Here is an 18221-nt window from a genome sequence, read left to right as displayed (position 1 = left end):
CCCGCTAACCAAGCATCTCTTCAAATTGATCTTAATGCTGTCCAGAAAAAGGTGTAACCAATGGCTAATGGAACTCAACCCTCATAAGTGCAATCTTTTATCTGTCCACCGCCATCACAATCCTCTTATTCGTTCCTACGTAATCTCTAATGTGTCCATAGAACCAGTTCAGTCCTACAAGTATTTAGGCCTTACACTTTCTAGTGATCTTTCCTGGAGTTTGCATGTCACTAACACAATATCATCAGCTAACAGAACGTTAGGATTCTTAAAGGGACACTGAGGAGAAATTGAAGTTGGCTTGTATCGATAGAATACCAGCTTCCTATCACAAAAACGCCGCTATTACTGAAAACAAATTTCTTGTAAGGTAGAAAATAGCAAGAACCAAAATACAGGTATCGCCGCCACAGGCCAATCTCGCAAGTACAAGCGTGGCGACGTCGTAGGACAAGAGACGCCACCTTGGAGGAAATTTCCTTCCTACATATGGTGTCGCGAATCTCTGAGGCTCTCAAACGAAGGTTGCGCGGTTCAATATTGAAGTAAGTTTTGTTTTAAAACCGATAGTGCACTTTTATCACACAAGAAAGGCAGACAAAAGACAACCTGAATGTTGGAAGCAAGAAAGCCGATGCTTGGCAGGCGCCACAGGCGGCCAGGAGAGAGTCGATTTTTTAAGGCGCTTCGCGTCTATGAGCTTTCCGTGCCCCATGGCTTTGTTTTTGACGCGCCTCGATATACAAGCGCTGAACAACAGAGGAACTCCAAGTGCCGCTTCAAGTGCTAGTTAAACTTTTCAGGAGCCTGTTAAGGCTGGTCAGATGATCGCCACGGTCGATGAAAAACTATGATAGCACAATGGTCGGTGATCGTACAAGGCAGTTCGCACTTGTGTCTTCGCACGCTCGCCCGGCGAAACATTCCCAGCTGTGCCAGTCAACTTCTAACTATTTTACGGAAATCGTTTATTAGGGACGGGAGACAAGGTACAAGGCAGTTCAGAAAAATTGCTGATGGCCTCGCTCTGTTAGGCCAGCAGATATGTAGCGAAAGGGCGGAGATTTCTGCATCGGAAGAGTACATTCAAGTTACACCTCGAGCCGTCGTGGCGGAGTGGTAGCGTGTCCGTCTGAAACGCCAAAGACCCTGGTTCGATTCCGAGCCTCGTCACAGGATTTTCGTTTTATTCAGAGAGCGGGCGGGGGGTTTCAGTGGCTCCCATAGATGACGCCACCCAATACGTTAGTTAGCGATTAAGCGCAGGCTCTGTTTAGGCGCGTTTATGCTCCGGCGTAACGCGTGCGCTGCACGGCGACGTCACGTGCCAAAGCGAGACCCTCTATACAACAACTGCGCTTCACCGCCGACGCCCTCGGCGCAATCTGACCGCACTGGCGGGGACTTGGAGCATGTCTCTATTTCGAGCTGAGTGCGCCAGCCGCCGCCTGCCCGGCTAGACTGATTCAGCTCCGCGGCGAGGTGCGCGTTGTGTCGTATTTCAATAGCTTCGGCATTTGGGCGGAGCTGTTCTTTTCGAGCTCGGCTAATTTAATCCGTTCACAGTACACATCTGAAGGTAGATAGAAGTGGGCGAGAGAGCCCGATCCAGTGTACCCGTTGGATCTAGCTGAAGCCGTTGAAGCGTCGTGCGTCGGCTTTAGTTTCAAGCCGCCGCCGCCTTTAAACGCGACCGCTCTTAAGCACCCATCCGTTTATTGTAGAAAAAAATGAATAAATAACTTGGCCCTTGCAACCGTGACAGACCTCGACGCCGCCTGCTGCACCGTGCAACCACGCCGTTCAAGGAATCACAATCTGTTGGACAAAAGCCCCGGCCAGCCTCCGATGGGCACAACGCGCCGACCTTGTTCTGTCCCCTCGCGACTCCCCGCACTGGGAGCGGCTGCTCACGGCGGAAGGGGGAAACGACCAGCCGGCGCCTAACCTAACCGTGCTCCCTCAAAAGCATCGCACGCTCTCTGGGGCTGAGGTCGCTGAAATGCAGGCCAGAGTCTTTGCGAGAACTACGTCGTCGGGTTCGGGAACGGGTCCATCGTAGCGCTGGCAAGACGCCGGTGCAAACGTAAACGAAGCAACGGTAGCGACCCCTGATAGATGCCTTCAACGTGCGGCGGCGGTAGCTTTCATTTCGGCAGCTGCTACACCGCACCGCTGACGGCCAGAAATTACGGAGTCTTGTGTTTACGTCAAGTTTCATGTCACTCCGTCCTATGACGTCATAAGAGTTCTCCGTCACGTCGTAAGAGTTCTCGAGTTTGAATCGAAGCGGCGGGAAAAACTTTTTCAACTTCTAATCTAAATTTCTTTGAAATAAATGCATCTTTTGCTCCCGGACAAGCGGCAACAAAGCCATGAATTGCCGAACTATCAGATTTTGCTAACAAAAAAATTTTGATAGCGTTCTCCTCAGTGTCCCTTTAAAACGACATCTTCATCACGCTCCTCAACATGTAAAGTTACTAGCATATGAATCGTTCGTTAGGTCAAAGTTGGAATTCGCATCGCCAGTCTGGAATCCCCATCAAGCTTATCTCATTGATTCTCTTGAGTCCGTGCAAAATCGCGCGGCCAGGTTTATTCAAGCATCCTATGCTTATGACATTAGCGTTTCCGCCTTGAAAACGGCATCAGGTTTACCGCCATTATGACCCCGTCGTCGCACTTCAAGCTTATCTTTATTTCATAAAATCTTCAATAGCCCCATGCGCACCGCTCCTTATGTTCTCCTTCCCCCAGCACACATTTCACACCGCACGAGTCATCATTTTCATGTGGCCCGTCCACTCTCCCGCACTATCACGTTCGCCAATTCCTTTTTTCCCCGCACAGCTGCAGACTGGAACGGGCTTCCAGGCGACATTGCCACCATAACCTGTTCATCCAAGTTGAATGTAAGTGTAAAAAATTATGTACAATTGTAAGAATGCTTTTTTTATTACTAGTTCCCACTTGCCCTTATGTAATACACCAGTCATGGGGCCTTTAAGAGTATAAAATGAAATGAAATGAAACTCTCTCACGCTGTGCATTAGCTCCTTCGACTTTATCACTTTTATGCTTGCGCAAGGTGGCAAAAACTGTTCCACTTTGTCTACGCAATGTCTTAGGAATTCGAGCATACCGGAAGCTTGGAAGAACGCTATAAATATCTTTATTCATAAGAAACGAGAAGTCAAAGGCTTACAGACCGATAAGCTCCCTGCCCTTTGCCTACACGACGATTAGTAAGCTTATCGCTAGAAGGATCAGGACAACCTTACAGTTCAATCAGCCAAATGATCAGGCAGGCTATCGTAAAGGATACTCCACAATATACCATATGCACACTATCAATCAGGTGATATTTAAATGCGTAGAACATAACAAAATGCGCAGAATATATGTGTACCGTTCATTGATTGCGAGAAAGAGTTTGTGTCAGTGAAAACCTCAGCAGTCATGCAGGCTTTGCGGTATCCGGGTGTAGAAGGGTCTTGTGTGAAAATAATATATCTATAACGACTGCACAGCTGCCATTGTCATTCGTACATCAGCAATAAAATTCCAACAATGAATGGTGTCAGGCAGGGAGACATAATCTCGCCAAACATATTCAGCGGCTATTTACAGGAAGTGTTCAGTGGCGTGCACTAGGAACTTTTGGGGATAATTATTGGAGAACACTTAAGTAATTTTTGATTCGCTGATGACATTGCTTTGCTAACTACCTCAGGAGATCAGCTGCAATGTATGATCATTGAGTTATGTCGCAAAATTAACATGCTGAAAACCAAATTAACGTTCAACAGTCTCGCAATGGAACAGCTGTTCACAACTGGTAGCGAGGCGTTGGGAGTGGCAAGGGAATACGTCTATTAAGGACAAGTAGTGGCAGCTGATCTGGATCGTGAGAAGCAAATAACTAGTAGAATAAGGATGTGGTGGAGCACATGTATTACGTTCACTCCAACAGAAAATATACAACGGCTGTATCTGACTGGTGCTCACGTTTAGGGCAGAAACGTGGAGGCTAAAGAAAAGGGTTCACTGTAAGTTAAGGACAACGCAACGAGCTATGGAAAGAAAGATGGTCGGTGTAACGAAGTGACTGGAAGCGGGCAGAGTCGGTGAGGGAACAAACGCGAGTTAATGACAGCCTAGTCGAAATCAAGAGGAAGAAATGGCCTTCGGCAGGGCACGTAATGCGAAGGCAAGATAACTAATGTTCCTTAAGGGTAACAGAGTGGCTTCCAAGTGAAGCAAGCGTAGCACTGGGCGGCAGGAAGGTAGTTGGGCGGAGGGGCTTAAGAAGCTTGCGGGAATAGTGTGGCCGCAGCTGGCAAAGGAGAGGGTTATTTGGAGAGACATAGGAAAGCCCTTTGCCCAGTAGTGGGCGTAGTCAAGCTGATGATGATAATGATCATGTTTGCGCAGTGGGTGAAGGAACACACCTATACAGTAACTCTAAGCACACCGCGGTCGCAATGCCCTTTCAAGGTGCGTTGAGCGGCCGCAAAGTTTTATAGCGGGCTATCACTAGGGCCCCATCTCTGATTTCACCATCTTTGCCTGAATCCTGACCTGGAAAGCCTATAACCTCGAACCAACTGCCGCGGTGACTCAGAGATTGTGCTGCTCGGATGCTGATCCGAAAGAGGCGTGTTTGATCACGGCCCCGGCCCTCCACTACGGCCTCCCTCATAGTCTGAGTTGATTTGGAACGTCAAACTCGATAAAACCAATTATCAGTTCACAACTGTGTACTTTATAATGAAACACGACGTGCTAGCGCACATACCTCGAGTTTGTTTAAGAATGAAAAATCGGCTGTATTTTTTTAACGCACGGCATCCATACGGTGTAGACACATGTGGAACAGCAGCAGAAGTCGCCAAATTTTTCGTGGAGTGCATTCTTCTTCGACACGGCGCCCCCGATGTGCTCATCACGGACAGAGGAACAGCATTTACGGCGGAACTCACGCAAGCCATCCTGCGCTACAGCCAAACCAGCCACCGGAAGACAACTGCATACCATCCGCAGACCAACGGACTGACCGAGCGCCTGAAGAAAACCATCGCCGATATGCTCGCTATGTATGTCGATGCCGAACACAAAACCTGGGATGTCATCCTGCCTTACGTCGTCTTCGCATACAACACCGCAGTGAAGGAGACCACCCAGATGACGCCTTTTAGGCTCGTCCATGGCAGGAAGGCCACGACCACGCTAGACGACATGCTGCCCAACGTTACAGAAGAAGAGAACGTCGACGTTGCCGCCTACCTTCAACGCGCAGAAGAAGCTCGAAGGCTTGCCCGATTACGGATCAAAGATCAGCAGCGGTCCGACGCCAGACGCTACAACCTACGAAGACGCAACGCGGAATACAAGCCAGGAGACCAAGTCTGGGTGTGGACGCCCATTCGCCACCGTGGAATGACTGAAAAGCTTTTGCGCCGCTATTTCGGCCCGTACAAGGTTCTTCATCCGCTGGGTGAACTAGATTATGACGTCATCTCTGAAGCAATGACGGCATCCCAGCGAATGCCGCGTACGACTAGAAGTTGTCCATGTAGTCCGTCTGAAGCCGTATTATGCGCGCTAAAGGCCGCTGCATTTCCATGCTCTATTTTCGCAAGACCCGTTTTTTTTCCTTAGTAGTGGCATTATTGTTTTAATGCATCGGGTCGATGCCTCTTTGAGAGGGGAGTAATGCCCCGAATATTTGTAGTGTTTGTTCGTTTTTCAATTCAGCCGCCACACCACTTTATCGCTTTGTTTGCGACGCAAGACGCGACTAGATTTATCTCGATTGATCGCAGCCAGGCAGAGCTGATTCTACGTTGTTCCGGAATGTTCTAGCAACTTTGCGCTCTTTATTTCGAAAATTCGCTATCAGCTTTAAATTGAGCACGGCCGACAGCGGCGGGCATTCTGTTCGATGACCACCGAGCACGCTTGTCGCTTCGCCGCCGCCGATTGATTCAGTACATTTTGGGTGCAAGTCAGCCCAATAAACAGTTTTCTTTTAGAAGATAGACAAATGCACAGGATATAACGAAACCCTATATACAGCCTTCATTGATTATGAGAAAGCGTCTGACTCAGTGGAAACCTCAGCAGTCATACAGGCATTGCGAATCAGGCTTTAGATGCGCCTTTTGTCAACATACTGGAGGATATATATGGTAACTGTATAGCTACCATAGTCCTCCATAAAGACAGCTATAAAATTTCAATAAGGAAGGGCGTCAGTCAAGGAGACACGATTCACCGCCTGTTTACAGGAGGTATTCCGAGGCCTGAATTGGGAGCAGTTGGGGATAAGAGTTAATGAATAATACCTAAATAATCTGCGATTCGCTGACGACATTGCCTTGGTGAGTCTCTCAGGATATGAACTGCAAAGTATGATCAATGAGTTAGACGGGGTGAGCAGAACGGTAGGTCTAAGAATGAACACGCATAAATAATAAGTAATTTTAAACACTCTAGCAAGGAAGAAGCAATTCACAATTGGTACAGAGGTGCTAGAAGTTGTAAGGGTATGCGTCTACTTAGGGCAGGTAGTGACCGCTGCTACGGATCATGAGAGGGAAATAATTACTGGAAGAATAAGAATGGGGTGGAGCGCATATGGCAGGTTTTCTCAGATCATGAATGGCAATTTACCAGTATACATTAAGAGAAAAGTATGCAACAGCTGTATCTTACCGGTACTAACCTATGAGGCAAAATTGTGGAGGCTTACAAAAAGGGTTCACCTTAAAGACTACGCATTCAGCTATGGAAAAAAAAAAATATAGGTGTAGCATTAAGAGACCGGTAGCGGGCGGAGTGGGTGAGGGAACAAACTCTGCTTAATGACATCCTAGCCGAAAGTAAGAGGAAGAACACGGACAATTGAGCTAGTTGGTACACCATTTTAACACTTTCAAAAGCGCTGGGACAGGGGGCACCAAGAGAAAGAAAGAAAACGAAGGTCAATCGGCTTGGGTGAGCATGTAATGCGGAGGCAAGATAACTGGTGGTCCTTAAGGGCAACAGAGTAGATTCCAAGAGAAGGCAAGCGTAGCACAGGGCAGTAGAAAGTTCGGTGGGCGGATGAGATTAAGAAGTTTGCGGGGAAACGGTGGCCGAAGCTGGCAAAGGACAGGGTTAATTGGAGAGACATAGGAGAGTTTTTTGCCCTGCAGTGGTCGTTGTCAGGCTGCTGCTGCTGCTGCTGCTGCTGCTGATAATGATGATGATGATGGTTATGATGATGATGATGATGAATTTTGCAACCCAGCTATTTAGCGCCCATTCATGGGTTGAGCCGCATCGACACCGTCAGTGTAACCTAGCCAAGCCATACCTTTGCCGTGAGCGGGTGCTGGCCGTGCCGCCAACAGATCAGCTTCGCTGGCCATTTTAGCAGAGCACAAGGCTACTGCCGCAGCCGATCACGCTTCCTGTGTTCTCTGTTAGGGTGGCACATACCCACAGTGAGAGATTGGCTGGGGTGCCTTGTACAGTCTACCAATTGTGAAACAATGGCTTATTTCGGGTAGTCTAGGTTGAATTTTGTGCTAATAAAAGCAATTGTGAATTGTATTTAACAAAACAGGTCTCCCTGCCTCGTGTTAAACTGCAACACACTCTTGCTCTGCTCATTGCACGTCTTTGTCTTCATCAAACAACAATACTATCGAACTATTAACGTCGCTAGGCGTGTCGACGAACCAGCAAGTGCTAGCAATGAGCCTACAGAGACTGAGACGACTAGGTCAACGCCGCAGCTGATCACGCCTCATGTTAAACTGCAACACTCTTGCCCTGTGCCTTGCGGATTCTATTCTTCAAATAATCCGACTTGATGATTAGTATATTACTATTGAACTAATATCGTCACCAGAACAGCCGATGTCCGAGCGAACGAAAACATTGAGCCGCACATCCTGAGACGCGGCTAGAGCTGTGCACCAATATCAAATTAGGGACAACCGTAATCGGCCACAGTATTTTTTCAATTTTTAAGGATGTGACCACCTTTTCTTGTCTAATCTTTCACCCGCATCGGCATTCTGACAGATTGTCGCTTTGTTGCACACATGTACCTACCTTAGTTCCTGGCTTTCTGATATCAATTTTACATTCCATCGTGTTTTTCTACCAACGCAACGCCTCCCATCGAAACGACCTTTCGATTGACCTCGCACACTTTCTTCATGCTCTTTTTCTCATAATTACGCTCCAGTGAACTGCGAGGTTATGCAGCGTAGAGTGGCTTGAAGGAGAGTACACATAGCAGATATACTTACAGATCTCAGGGGTCTCAGTGCAGTTGCAGTGGCCAACAAAGCACTGGTCTCCGTTGACGTAGTCCAGTGTGAGCTCGTAGACGGGGCTAGAATCTGACGAAACGACGCAATGATGCAAGGATTTCAAAGAAGTAGTTTATATGGTAAGAACTGTGTCAAGAAAATTCATCTTCTAACTTTGCTTTAGAAAACAGAATTTAAATAACGCGGCTAACTACCTGGCGCCCTGTTTAAATATTCAACAGTAATTTAAGAATTGTGAGCTCCTCAGGATAAAATGAGCATTGAATTTCACGCTAGTGCTGGAATGCATGATATTCCCCTTTTTTAAACAGAGATCTCTGAGAGAAATTTCGTTTCCGATTTTATATTGTTAAAATCGCAAAAGAAGCACACATTCTTTAATTGTTTTACTACCTCCAGGTACAGATCGATCATTAAACTTGCAAAGGGGGCTCTTGATAACGTTAAGTGCCTCCTAGAAGAAAAAATTTTGATCTAAGACGTGACTGCAGGGTCATTCGCGCCTCCTCAGCAAGAGTGGTGGTCTACGCCACAGCAATCGGGCTTGATTCAAATGGTGGTGTATGCTGGAGGTTCTTGGTTTCAAGCCATGTACCGGTGAAGAAACTTAACCTTTCGCAAGAGGGCAGCTTTTGTAATAGTGCAGCAGGCCAGCCATGCCAGAGGCCAAACGATTTAAGTAAATGCACCTTGCTTTCTATGAACAAAGCATTGCAACTCAACAATTCCGGTCGTGTGAGGGAACACATGTGCATTTTTATTCGTTACGGGTCTTGGCAGATTAATTAATCAGCTGGCCAACATATTGGAGCCCTTACGTTACCAACTGTTCCTATTTGGTAATTTAGTTGAGTTGAAAGTCCTTTATTTGGTAAAGAAGGCGCATGGCAATGTGATGGGATTCCTCATAATTACGTTTTTTTATGTTCAAGACTTTTAGTGCCGCACCATCCACTAAGGCTTGATCATTTTTTTGTTGCCGGATTGATGTGCAGAATTTAATTTTGAAGTTTTTTGAAAGCTGCGCACTACACTCACGTTAACATGTCCGACAAAACATATCAGTATGAAGTGTTAGTTTACACATTGCACTTCCCGATTCTCTGCGACCTTTTAAATTCGAACGTAAAACAACATTCACATTGCGAATGAACAGCAAATCCTATAGCGTGACAAGGATTGCTGACATGTCCTGCAGGATTCCTTTTGCGTTCCTCCACTTACTGTTTCCGAAGGTGATGTACATCACGGTATTGTTCGCCGCCTTAAAGGTAGATGTGTCGTTCATTCTGTAACAAAGAAGAAGCAACAAAGAAAGGAATTTCAACGCTGAGCATCCACTAGTTTAGACACCCAACAATGTCTTAAGCTGAAAGCGCATAACAATTGAGCAGGTTATGAATAATTCACAATGAAGTCGTGGTTCACAAACACGCATAAAACATTCATCATTTGCTCCTAATGCGAGACAACAGTCGGATTATTTTCTCAGTTCTCCGTCTGAACCCAGCTGTGTTGTATTCTGCTCTGCATGTGTCTTGCTCCTACACTCATTTAACTTTGATAAACTGGATATCTCGTCTAGCTTATTGAAATGTTTGCATGCAAGTCCGGCAGCAATAGTCATTCAGGCGGTATAACTTCAATTTACATTCTTGTGCTGCCAATTGTTTGCGCAAAAGTCATCCCGCGGTGCTGAACACTGTCGCTTTGTCGCCTCCTATACATTCTGTAGGCGCTTTTTATTTTTATGCACAAGCATTATATAGTTCATCACTGACAAAATGCGGCGTCCCGTCCACGAGAAACGGACCGAAAACTAACGTTACCTCATGGCGTCCTCGGCACTGTCTAGATGATGAGGGAAGAAAGAAAATATAATTCCTTAAATAAACTTTCTTTCGAAATAGATTTAAAACCAAGGTTGTCGCGAACAGATCAGCTTCGCTGGCGACTTCATTACAGTATTAGGCTAACACCGCAGCACCACCGCCCCACGGGCCAATGCCAGTCTCTCGCGCTGGGTTTGGGTGTCCTCGTCTACATGAATTCGCATTCGGGCGGAGCGAGGAGACCAGCTTCGATGCCCGCTGCCTTAGAGAACTGCGCCGTCACCACAGCACAACACCACGAGCGCTAAACTGCCAGTCTCTGGCGCTGGGTTTTGTTATCGCCGCATTTGATCAACTTCAATTCCGGGGGCGTGAACACGTTAGCTTCGCTGGCCACTGCATTAGTGCACCACTGCCACAGCCGAAGAACCCGTCTGCATGCTTTCGTGTTCACAGCACGTAAGTAGGCGTGAGTGCCGCTTAATTTTATTCCCCGGCAGTGTTCCAGGTGCATCTCGTTCTTTTCGCAGCTTGACGCGCTCTGCCCTTCCCTCACTCATCAGTGGCCTTTTCGTTACGTAACTGCTGAGTTCGACTGTATTGATCCACATCTACCCATTCTGGTCAGTCGCAAATTCCCGTGAGATTAGCTTTAGCTTGCCCTGAATAAGATCAGAAAGTGTTTCATGCTTATAAACTGGTTACGACATACGTGTGGTGTGCTTACTTCAGTGCAAAAATACATTCCAGGTTACACTTAAGCTCCACCTTAAATATGTGATGCGATAGCATAATTGGTTAAATCTCATGTACGCCGACGGTCATTCTCTATTTAACATTCATAAATCCCTGTGAGTCTTCATATCACTCCTAGCACAGTGCTGGAGCTGTCAAGCAATGTGCCACTGCTCTTCGAGTGCAGGTGCCGCCACCGGTGGAGCTTGTGAGACCCAGGTTGCTCTTCCCGAAAACATCGAGGATATAGAGAGAGTCATCGGACCACTAGACATATATCAGCAAAATGCAAGATGTTTCAGAAGGTTTTCAGGAATTTTTAAATGTAAGTTTCTAATTTAGAAGACCGCCATTATCGGCATTGCATCTTCAGCGCTGTAACATATCGAAGTACAGCTAAGGCGTGCTAATTGGCAGCATGGTTAACAAAATAAATGTGTGGAGCTCATCGTGAGTAATATCTATATTATTTTATAGGATTCTAAAACCGGGCACCCTCGGCGCTGCGGCCAAACAAATTCTGGCTACATCGCGCCATAATCAATGCCCTTTCGAGCATCCTACTTGCAAAGAATCCCCTGCAGTGCACGTAACACCTCGAAATCGCTAAAACTTGCTGGCTCACAGAGCCAAGGGTATCCGCGTTTTCGAAATTCTGAAAACTGATATGGATATTGCTTACGGTGATCAATACGCCTCTTCATAATAAAGGAGACGAAAAGCAGTAGTTAAAAGTTAAGTACTCAAAATTAGTTATCAGCGTTCTAGTTAGCACGTTTTTGTTGTGGTGTGATATACTACACCGCTGACAATGCTTTGTTGAAAATAGCGGTCTTGTAATTCTAAAACCTTATTTTCAAAAATCGAAGACCGTCCTAAGTGAAACAGCTTGTATAAGGTTGAGTGCTCGCGCGCTAAAACTGCCGAGAGTGTGCATCGTGCGTGTGGGGCCACTTTCCTCAACCTGTACCACGTCGGCTTGTACCACATGTAATGTCGCACATCGAGACTTTGAGGTATCAACAAATATACAAATAAAAATCTTCCGTCCTTTACTACGGCGCTATAAACTCCAAGCAACTGCAAGGACTTCTCGAGCTTAGCATTGGCTCGTGAAAGCGACTCACGCAGTGGTGTCTCCGGCATTCGTGTAAGCAAGGTCATACTCGGCCGTGGTGCCGTCATCAGACAGCGAGGTCCTCTCGTACCTCTCGCAGTTCGTAGCCGGCTGGGGATCCGAAGTCACTTGGGCAGTGAACAAGGGAAAATCTAACAGTACCTGCGGCGATATCAGACCAACTGTTGACGACGGCAGTTAAGGAGCACACATTTTTTAGGCTTTTCTCATGAAGTTGTCAGTAATGCATAAGAGTATTTGCGCAGTTTCCTTGTTTGCTTAGAATAGAGGAAAAGTTATTTTCCCAGTTCACTGTTTGTTGTAATGCCTAAGAAGTTCGCCGAAAGGGGCAGCTCACATTGCTCGTCATCATTCAAACAAACAAAATCTGCAGTCCAGGCAAGAATAGCAGGAAGGGCGCCTCGTTGCTTGGAAAGGCTATCAATTTTCAGTACTTTTCCTAGTATAGACCTCCTTCATCCCTCGACATCTCGAAGATGCGGTGGCGCTGATGTCAGTAGCGACTTTCGCACGGTAGGCAAAACAGGTTCCGCCCGCCAGTGCCAACCGCAGCTGCCGCAGTTACCGGCGGCTGTATGATGCCTTCGCACTGCAGAAGCAGCACGTATTGACTAGTTGCGTCACAGTTGGGTCTCCACAGTAGCATAAAAAAGTAAAATTATTTCAGTCTCGATGGTTTTTTTTGCAGATAAACACCGTATTAAGAAATGGGCCGTCATAGTAAAGCGCGAAGTCTGGATGTCGATCGGCGCTGCCAGTCAATGTACTTTATAGCAGAGAAGTTGCTGCGCCCATTCCCCAGAACCTAAGCATAGTACGCTTAAAATGGCGCAAAGGAAAAATTCACATACGTAGCTGCGCACGTATTTTATAGCCTTGACCCGTTGCGCACAAGGCGCCGGCCGGTTCACTCGCCACTAAGGAATGCGCTCTTTTGTTGATAGCACAGCGTATTTTAACGCGTGTAGAAGTTATACGAACTATAACGGCACGTTTCATTGCATTTAATATTCACTTAAAGGTATTTCTTAATATGACCAACATAATTATTCGATTCAAGTAGAAAGAAGCATGGTAAGTTGTGTTAATCATGCGCGGTCAAGTTGACATGCTTACAATAGCGTACTCTAAGTGTGCTAAAAGCCACATGCATTTTAAATGCATGATGCATGTGTCATAAGCTCTGATGTGGAAGTACATGATCGCGAAGCTTGTTTGAAAAGAAGCACGTAGCCAGATTCAGAAAGGACGCGGCAAAAAGAAGTGTTTTGGTTATTTATGTATGAGCTTGTAACTAAGTTTGGTGCATATATGCTGTGCTTTTTTCAGTAATGCGTTTTATTTTCAGCTATACCTTCTTCGGAAATTATAATTACCAACCTCGTCAAGTTACCCCGGGTGTAGAATAATTAAGTAGGAAGAGCGCAAATTTTTTTACGGCAGCACGTCCACTAAGACGTTGTGTATTATGACAGTATTAGTTCTTTTTTTAGATTCTCTGTACTTATGCATGCATAGTTACATGAAGACGTTTCTTACAAAAATACCGAACATATTATTGCACGTGTAGGAAAAAAATCAAGAGATTTATTGCACTCCTCAACGTCAAAGCAATCGTTGGCGTCAAATAGAATCATTATATTTTCATCCGCTACGAAATTACGAAGGGGTGAGTAATGCCAATTTCAAAAAAAATGTGGAAATTGCGAAAACGAAACTTTAGCTTTATTCCTTCGTTTATGACATCTTCGCATTCGCTTTGATCAAATAAATGCGTCACTCAAATCAAAGAAACCTCTGATCTCCCTTCTTCGTATTGATACCAAGACGGTGGTGCTCCGTCGTAGAAAACCCGCGGAATTAGCGACATGGCAGGACCATGAGAAGCGTAGTTGCCACGAAATTTTGGGCGACCACACATCTAGAAGCATATATTTAAAAATTACAACTTAATACTTTGCTATAATGTTTCGTCACGAAAGAAAAGAGCCAAGAGCTTGGAAACAAAATATATTAAGAAATAAAAACTTTTCACACAGTCACCAGTTTAAAAAGGGAAGAAGTCGGCCTGGCTGGTGTGTGATATTGCGGCTAAAACCGCGCTTACGCGTGGCAGATCGGGGACATGAGGCTGCCCCACTTTTCGCACTGCGCGACATGTGTGTCAACCGACATATATAAGCCAAAGGAAATAAGGGGCTCGTTTTGACAAACATATGAAGGAAGCCAACAGTCACCGAAACCAAGGTGCATAGGTAGTGTTTCGGTTTCGGTGACTGTTGGCTTCCTTCATATATATCTATGTACCCAATACGTAGTGGCTCACTATTAATCTGAATACACGTACTTAGCCAACACGACCACATGTACTTCGAGAAATTACTGTGTTGAAAGCAGCAGCATCTGCTGTGATTCGAGGAAGCTGAAAACGCGCCTACAAGCGTTGGAAACCTGCGCTCAACACCTTTCTGCGACGCCACTTCCTGGCTTTTTCCCTGGCGCAGGCCCTCCAGCCACTGGAGCCCCACCGCGTTTGTTTGCAAACATGCCGGACGTGTACAGGTGATAGCTCAAGATTTCTTAGCTTAAACATTGAAGGCCCACTGAAAACATTTCGATCCTCTTTATCTAAAAAAATTGACTCTGCGGCTCGTTTTGCGCGTTAATTTTGTGTGGCAGGAAAAACAAATGTCACTTTTTCACACCACTCGATGCAAACTCGCCCACGCCGAGAACGAAGTGAATGCTTTGCAGCCTTTCAGAAGTGCTCAAAAATTTGCTGCCGTTGCAATGAATATATTTAAAATTTAAGCTTGTGATAACGACACCTTGTTTTTAATTTTTTGTAAGTTAAAAATTTCGTTTGCGGTGGCAATGAACTCTATGTTTCTAAAGACGTGGTCTACAAAACAGAAGAATTTGAATGGGCCATCGCTGTCTCTTTACATGCCGCCTTACTTTGCTTAGTAATGAGTGAAATAATGAGTGAAGAAAGTGGGGCAAGTTGGTATATATTCATGATTCACAACAGCGCAGCAAACGCGGACTAAAGGGAGACTATACAGAAAAAACGCTCACTTCAAATGAAATTTCAGTTGAAGTCAGCGCTTGTTTTGTCGAGTCTCTCTTTTGTCCGTGTTTTCCGCGCTGTTGTTAATCATATGTTTGAAATGAGTCCCATTGCCCACGCCGACTCTAACATCTCCACAAATATACATATTATACGGTTGTGAAAAAAGGCGTGACAATTAATCATATAGCAATACAATAATCACATATGGGCTTTAAATCTGATAAGGACAATGGCTATCCTCAAGCACCCAATCCGTGTACGCGTGCACTTTTCTGCATGGTTGAAGGTTGGCGGCTCGAGAGGAGGCTGCCTGAGGCATGAGGCATAAACTGCAGTGAACCATCAGCTAGCGTGAAGGAATGTTGTCTTCCTAATCTCCTCTAAAATGTAAGAATAATCAGTCCTAAAGGCAATTCTACTGGTGGCAAGTCACCTGTGTCTGAGCATTTGAGAAGGTGAATGTGCTGCAACACTAAATCACTATAGGGTAAAGCCCTGCGCAAATACAGTTTATTGCAAAGTTCGAATTTATAATGCGGGCTTTCAACAGTAATCAAGATGTCACCCCGCTATATGTGTCTTGAGGATCCGTTGCTTCCGAAGGTAAAATTAAATTAAAACATAACCTCAGTACATCACCACTACCCTCAAGCTCCATTCACAGTTCTCGCTATGTTAATGAGTTTCTACTAATGAGTGTTTCTATTGCAATGGACGATTTGAATGGCGACGGTTTGAATAAAAGTGTCCCCGCGGCGCGCGTGATGTGCGCTGGTACTTTCTGTTGCCTTCTTGTTCTCCATCACTTCGCTAGTTTCTTATCGCATAGCATATTTAGTGGAAGCTAAGTTGAACGCTCCTGACACCGAGGCGTTTCAAAGCGGTCTGCATTGCAGGGCTACCACCATGGCTTAACCCGGCAAGTCACAGACAGCGGCGTGCATGTGTCCGCAATGAGCACTAACTTGCGCCGTCGCCATCGCAAAGTCCGTACGCCTGAAACGCTTCGGGCGCACGACGCGAACGGTGGAATACCTGACCTTAACGGACTGCGGACCGCTCGAGCTACAATTACCTTCACACGTAAAAAAAACGAAGATAAGTTCTCAGTCCACCATCAACAACAATACACTGTCTTAAAAATCACAGTATAAATTTTTGAGTGTGATATTCACGGCCAATTGTTCTGTAATACACATATTGACACGTTGGTTGTGAAGACTGCAAAGACCTTAAACTTGTTAGAACGAAATCTGGTTCACGCGCCGCCTCACCTAAAATCAACTGCTTTTGTAACGTACGTTCGGCCCATGCTCGAATACGAATTTGCGGTGTGGGACCCATGGCAAACAACACTGAGCAATAAGCTTGATAAAATCCATAACAGGGATGCAAGGTTCGTCCTACGTCGATACTCCAGAGGTGATAGCTGTACCAATATGAAAAACAAAATAGAGTGGGAAACTCTTTCTGCTCGGAGCACAAAATTGAGCCTTAAACTGCTGTATCAAATATTTCGTGATAAAACCGGCATTGATAAAGAAAAATATGTCCCTATTACGTCTCTTCACGTATTGATCACTGCTTTAAGATTTTCGAATACTGTACCAGAACTAATATGTATGAACATTCATTTTTGTACGTTCTATCAGTGAATGAAATCGCCTTGCAGGTCAGCAAGTGTGCTATATGAATGAAGATGTTTTTTTCATCATTGTAACCCCCCTGCAGTAGCGCTTTCGGGCTAAGAGGAATAAAAATGGAATAAAGAAAGAATATACCCCGGATCAGTGCAATTTCTAACACTTGCGCCCATTCTCTAAACAGATTTTGTGTCGGACCATTCCTCCCTCTTTGACTGCTCAAAGCGTGTCTTCCTCCTCCAACCTGATCTCCCACTCATTGATTTCTAACACGTGGTCATCGCTCTGATTTTGTCTGCACAACCTTCGACCAAATGCAGCATCCATCATTACCTCGTAGCCAACCCATCCAGGTCCAGATGGGTAGTACCTCATTGCTCCCTTTATTAATATCGTGCTGACTCTAAACGCTCCAATGACGGCGCACACGATATATCTGCGGTTGCCAAGTTTGCACTTCTCCCCTCATGTGCTTCCTTCGGACATATGCATGGCCACTCCTTTTCCCTACCTCATTTGCAAGTGGCTGCAGTAGACGCAGCCCTTATTTGGGATCCCGTCCCAGACCCCCAGCCTTCCACTGTTTCGACGGACGTATTCACAACAAATATGGTCACCGATGTAGGCCCTTTTTAAACGACCCATTTTTACGTACTTCACGAATTTGTACCAATAGTTTCCACCTGAATAACGCCGAACTTGGTCATTGCTTGTTTTCATGAACGCAAAGAAACTGTGTGCCATTCCATCCACCGACGGCCCTACCTTGTGCCCTACGCTGAGCAACAGTTGCAACGAGGTTACAGAAATAATTACCAAAAATGGTTCTCAACTCATTTCAATCGGGTGCTTCGCCAGCCAGTGAAGAAAAAAGATAGCCTTTGGCATTTCGGGTCGATTATAGAGGCATTAATAAGATAACCAATCAAAGCAATTACGCCACTGATTATGTCTATGGTGTGAAATCCTTCTCGAACTTTGGCATCGAACTTCTCCCTGGCTTCTAGCAAACTGCAGTGGCTGAAAAAAACCGCGAGGTAATAGCATTTGTATCAGTTGAAGGACTGTATTTTTAAACCAATACCTTTCGTCTTATAGAACGCAGAAGCTAACATCGAATGAATATTAGACCCCCTTCTGCAAGGTGTTAAAGCTTCCACAATTCTTATTATCTCGACGGCGCCAATTCCTTTTCGGCCACCTTGTTGCTTCACCTGGCCAGCCTTCCCGAGATTGTTATGCTCTTCAGACATGATGGCCAGCAGCTCAACTCTTCATTGTGCCCTTTCTCTAGGCGCTAAATCACCATATTCAGCAACGTCGTCAACAACTCAAGTGTCTCTATTGACAGAAACAAGATCCGGGCTGTTAAAGCCTTTTTATTGACTTGTTTTCGCAACGCTGTCAGAACATTCTTGGGACTGCGCGGAATTTTGGTTACACCTTTTGCCTACCCCACCTGCCCAC

General features: G+C 45.6%; 1 protein-coding gene across 5 annotated transcripts in view; it reads right to left on the bottom strand.

The window, feature by feature from the left end:
* The window catches only part of LOC144132537 (uncharacterized), a 28660-nt gene that overhangs the window by 4881 nt on the left and 5558 nt on the right, over nt 1-18221 (bottom strand). For 4 of the 5 annotated variants that reach the window (XM_077665019.1, XM_077665021.1, XM_077665020.1 and 1 more), the window contains 3 exons: nt 12028-12179; nt 9558-9622; nt 8310-8402 (listed from right to left, as the gene is read on the bottom strand). In XM_077665019.1, coding sequence (XP_077521145.1) covers nt 8310-8402; nt 9558-9622; nt 12028-12179 — 310 coding nt within the window. The remainder of the gene's footprint in view (nt 1-8309; nt 8403-9557; nt 9623-12027; nt 12180-18221) is intronic. The other variant, XM_077665022.1, reaches the window with a different exon arrangement.

The sequence above is a fragment of the Amblyomma americanum genome, chromosome 5 (genome assembly GCF_052857255.1).
Source record: "Amblyomma americanum isolate KBUSLIRL-KWMA chromosome 5, ASM5285725v1, whole genome shotgun sequence".
In the NCBI taxonomy this organism is placed as follows: Eukaryota; Metazoa; Arthropoda; class Arachnida; order Ixodida; family Ixodidae; genus Amblyomma; species Amblyomma americanum.
The sequence above is the reverse complement of the archived record's forward strand: the minus strand, read 5'-3'. Positions and strand labels throughout refer to the sequence as shown.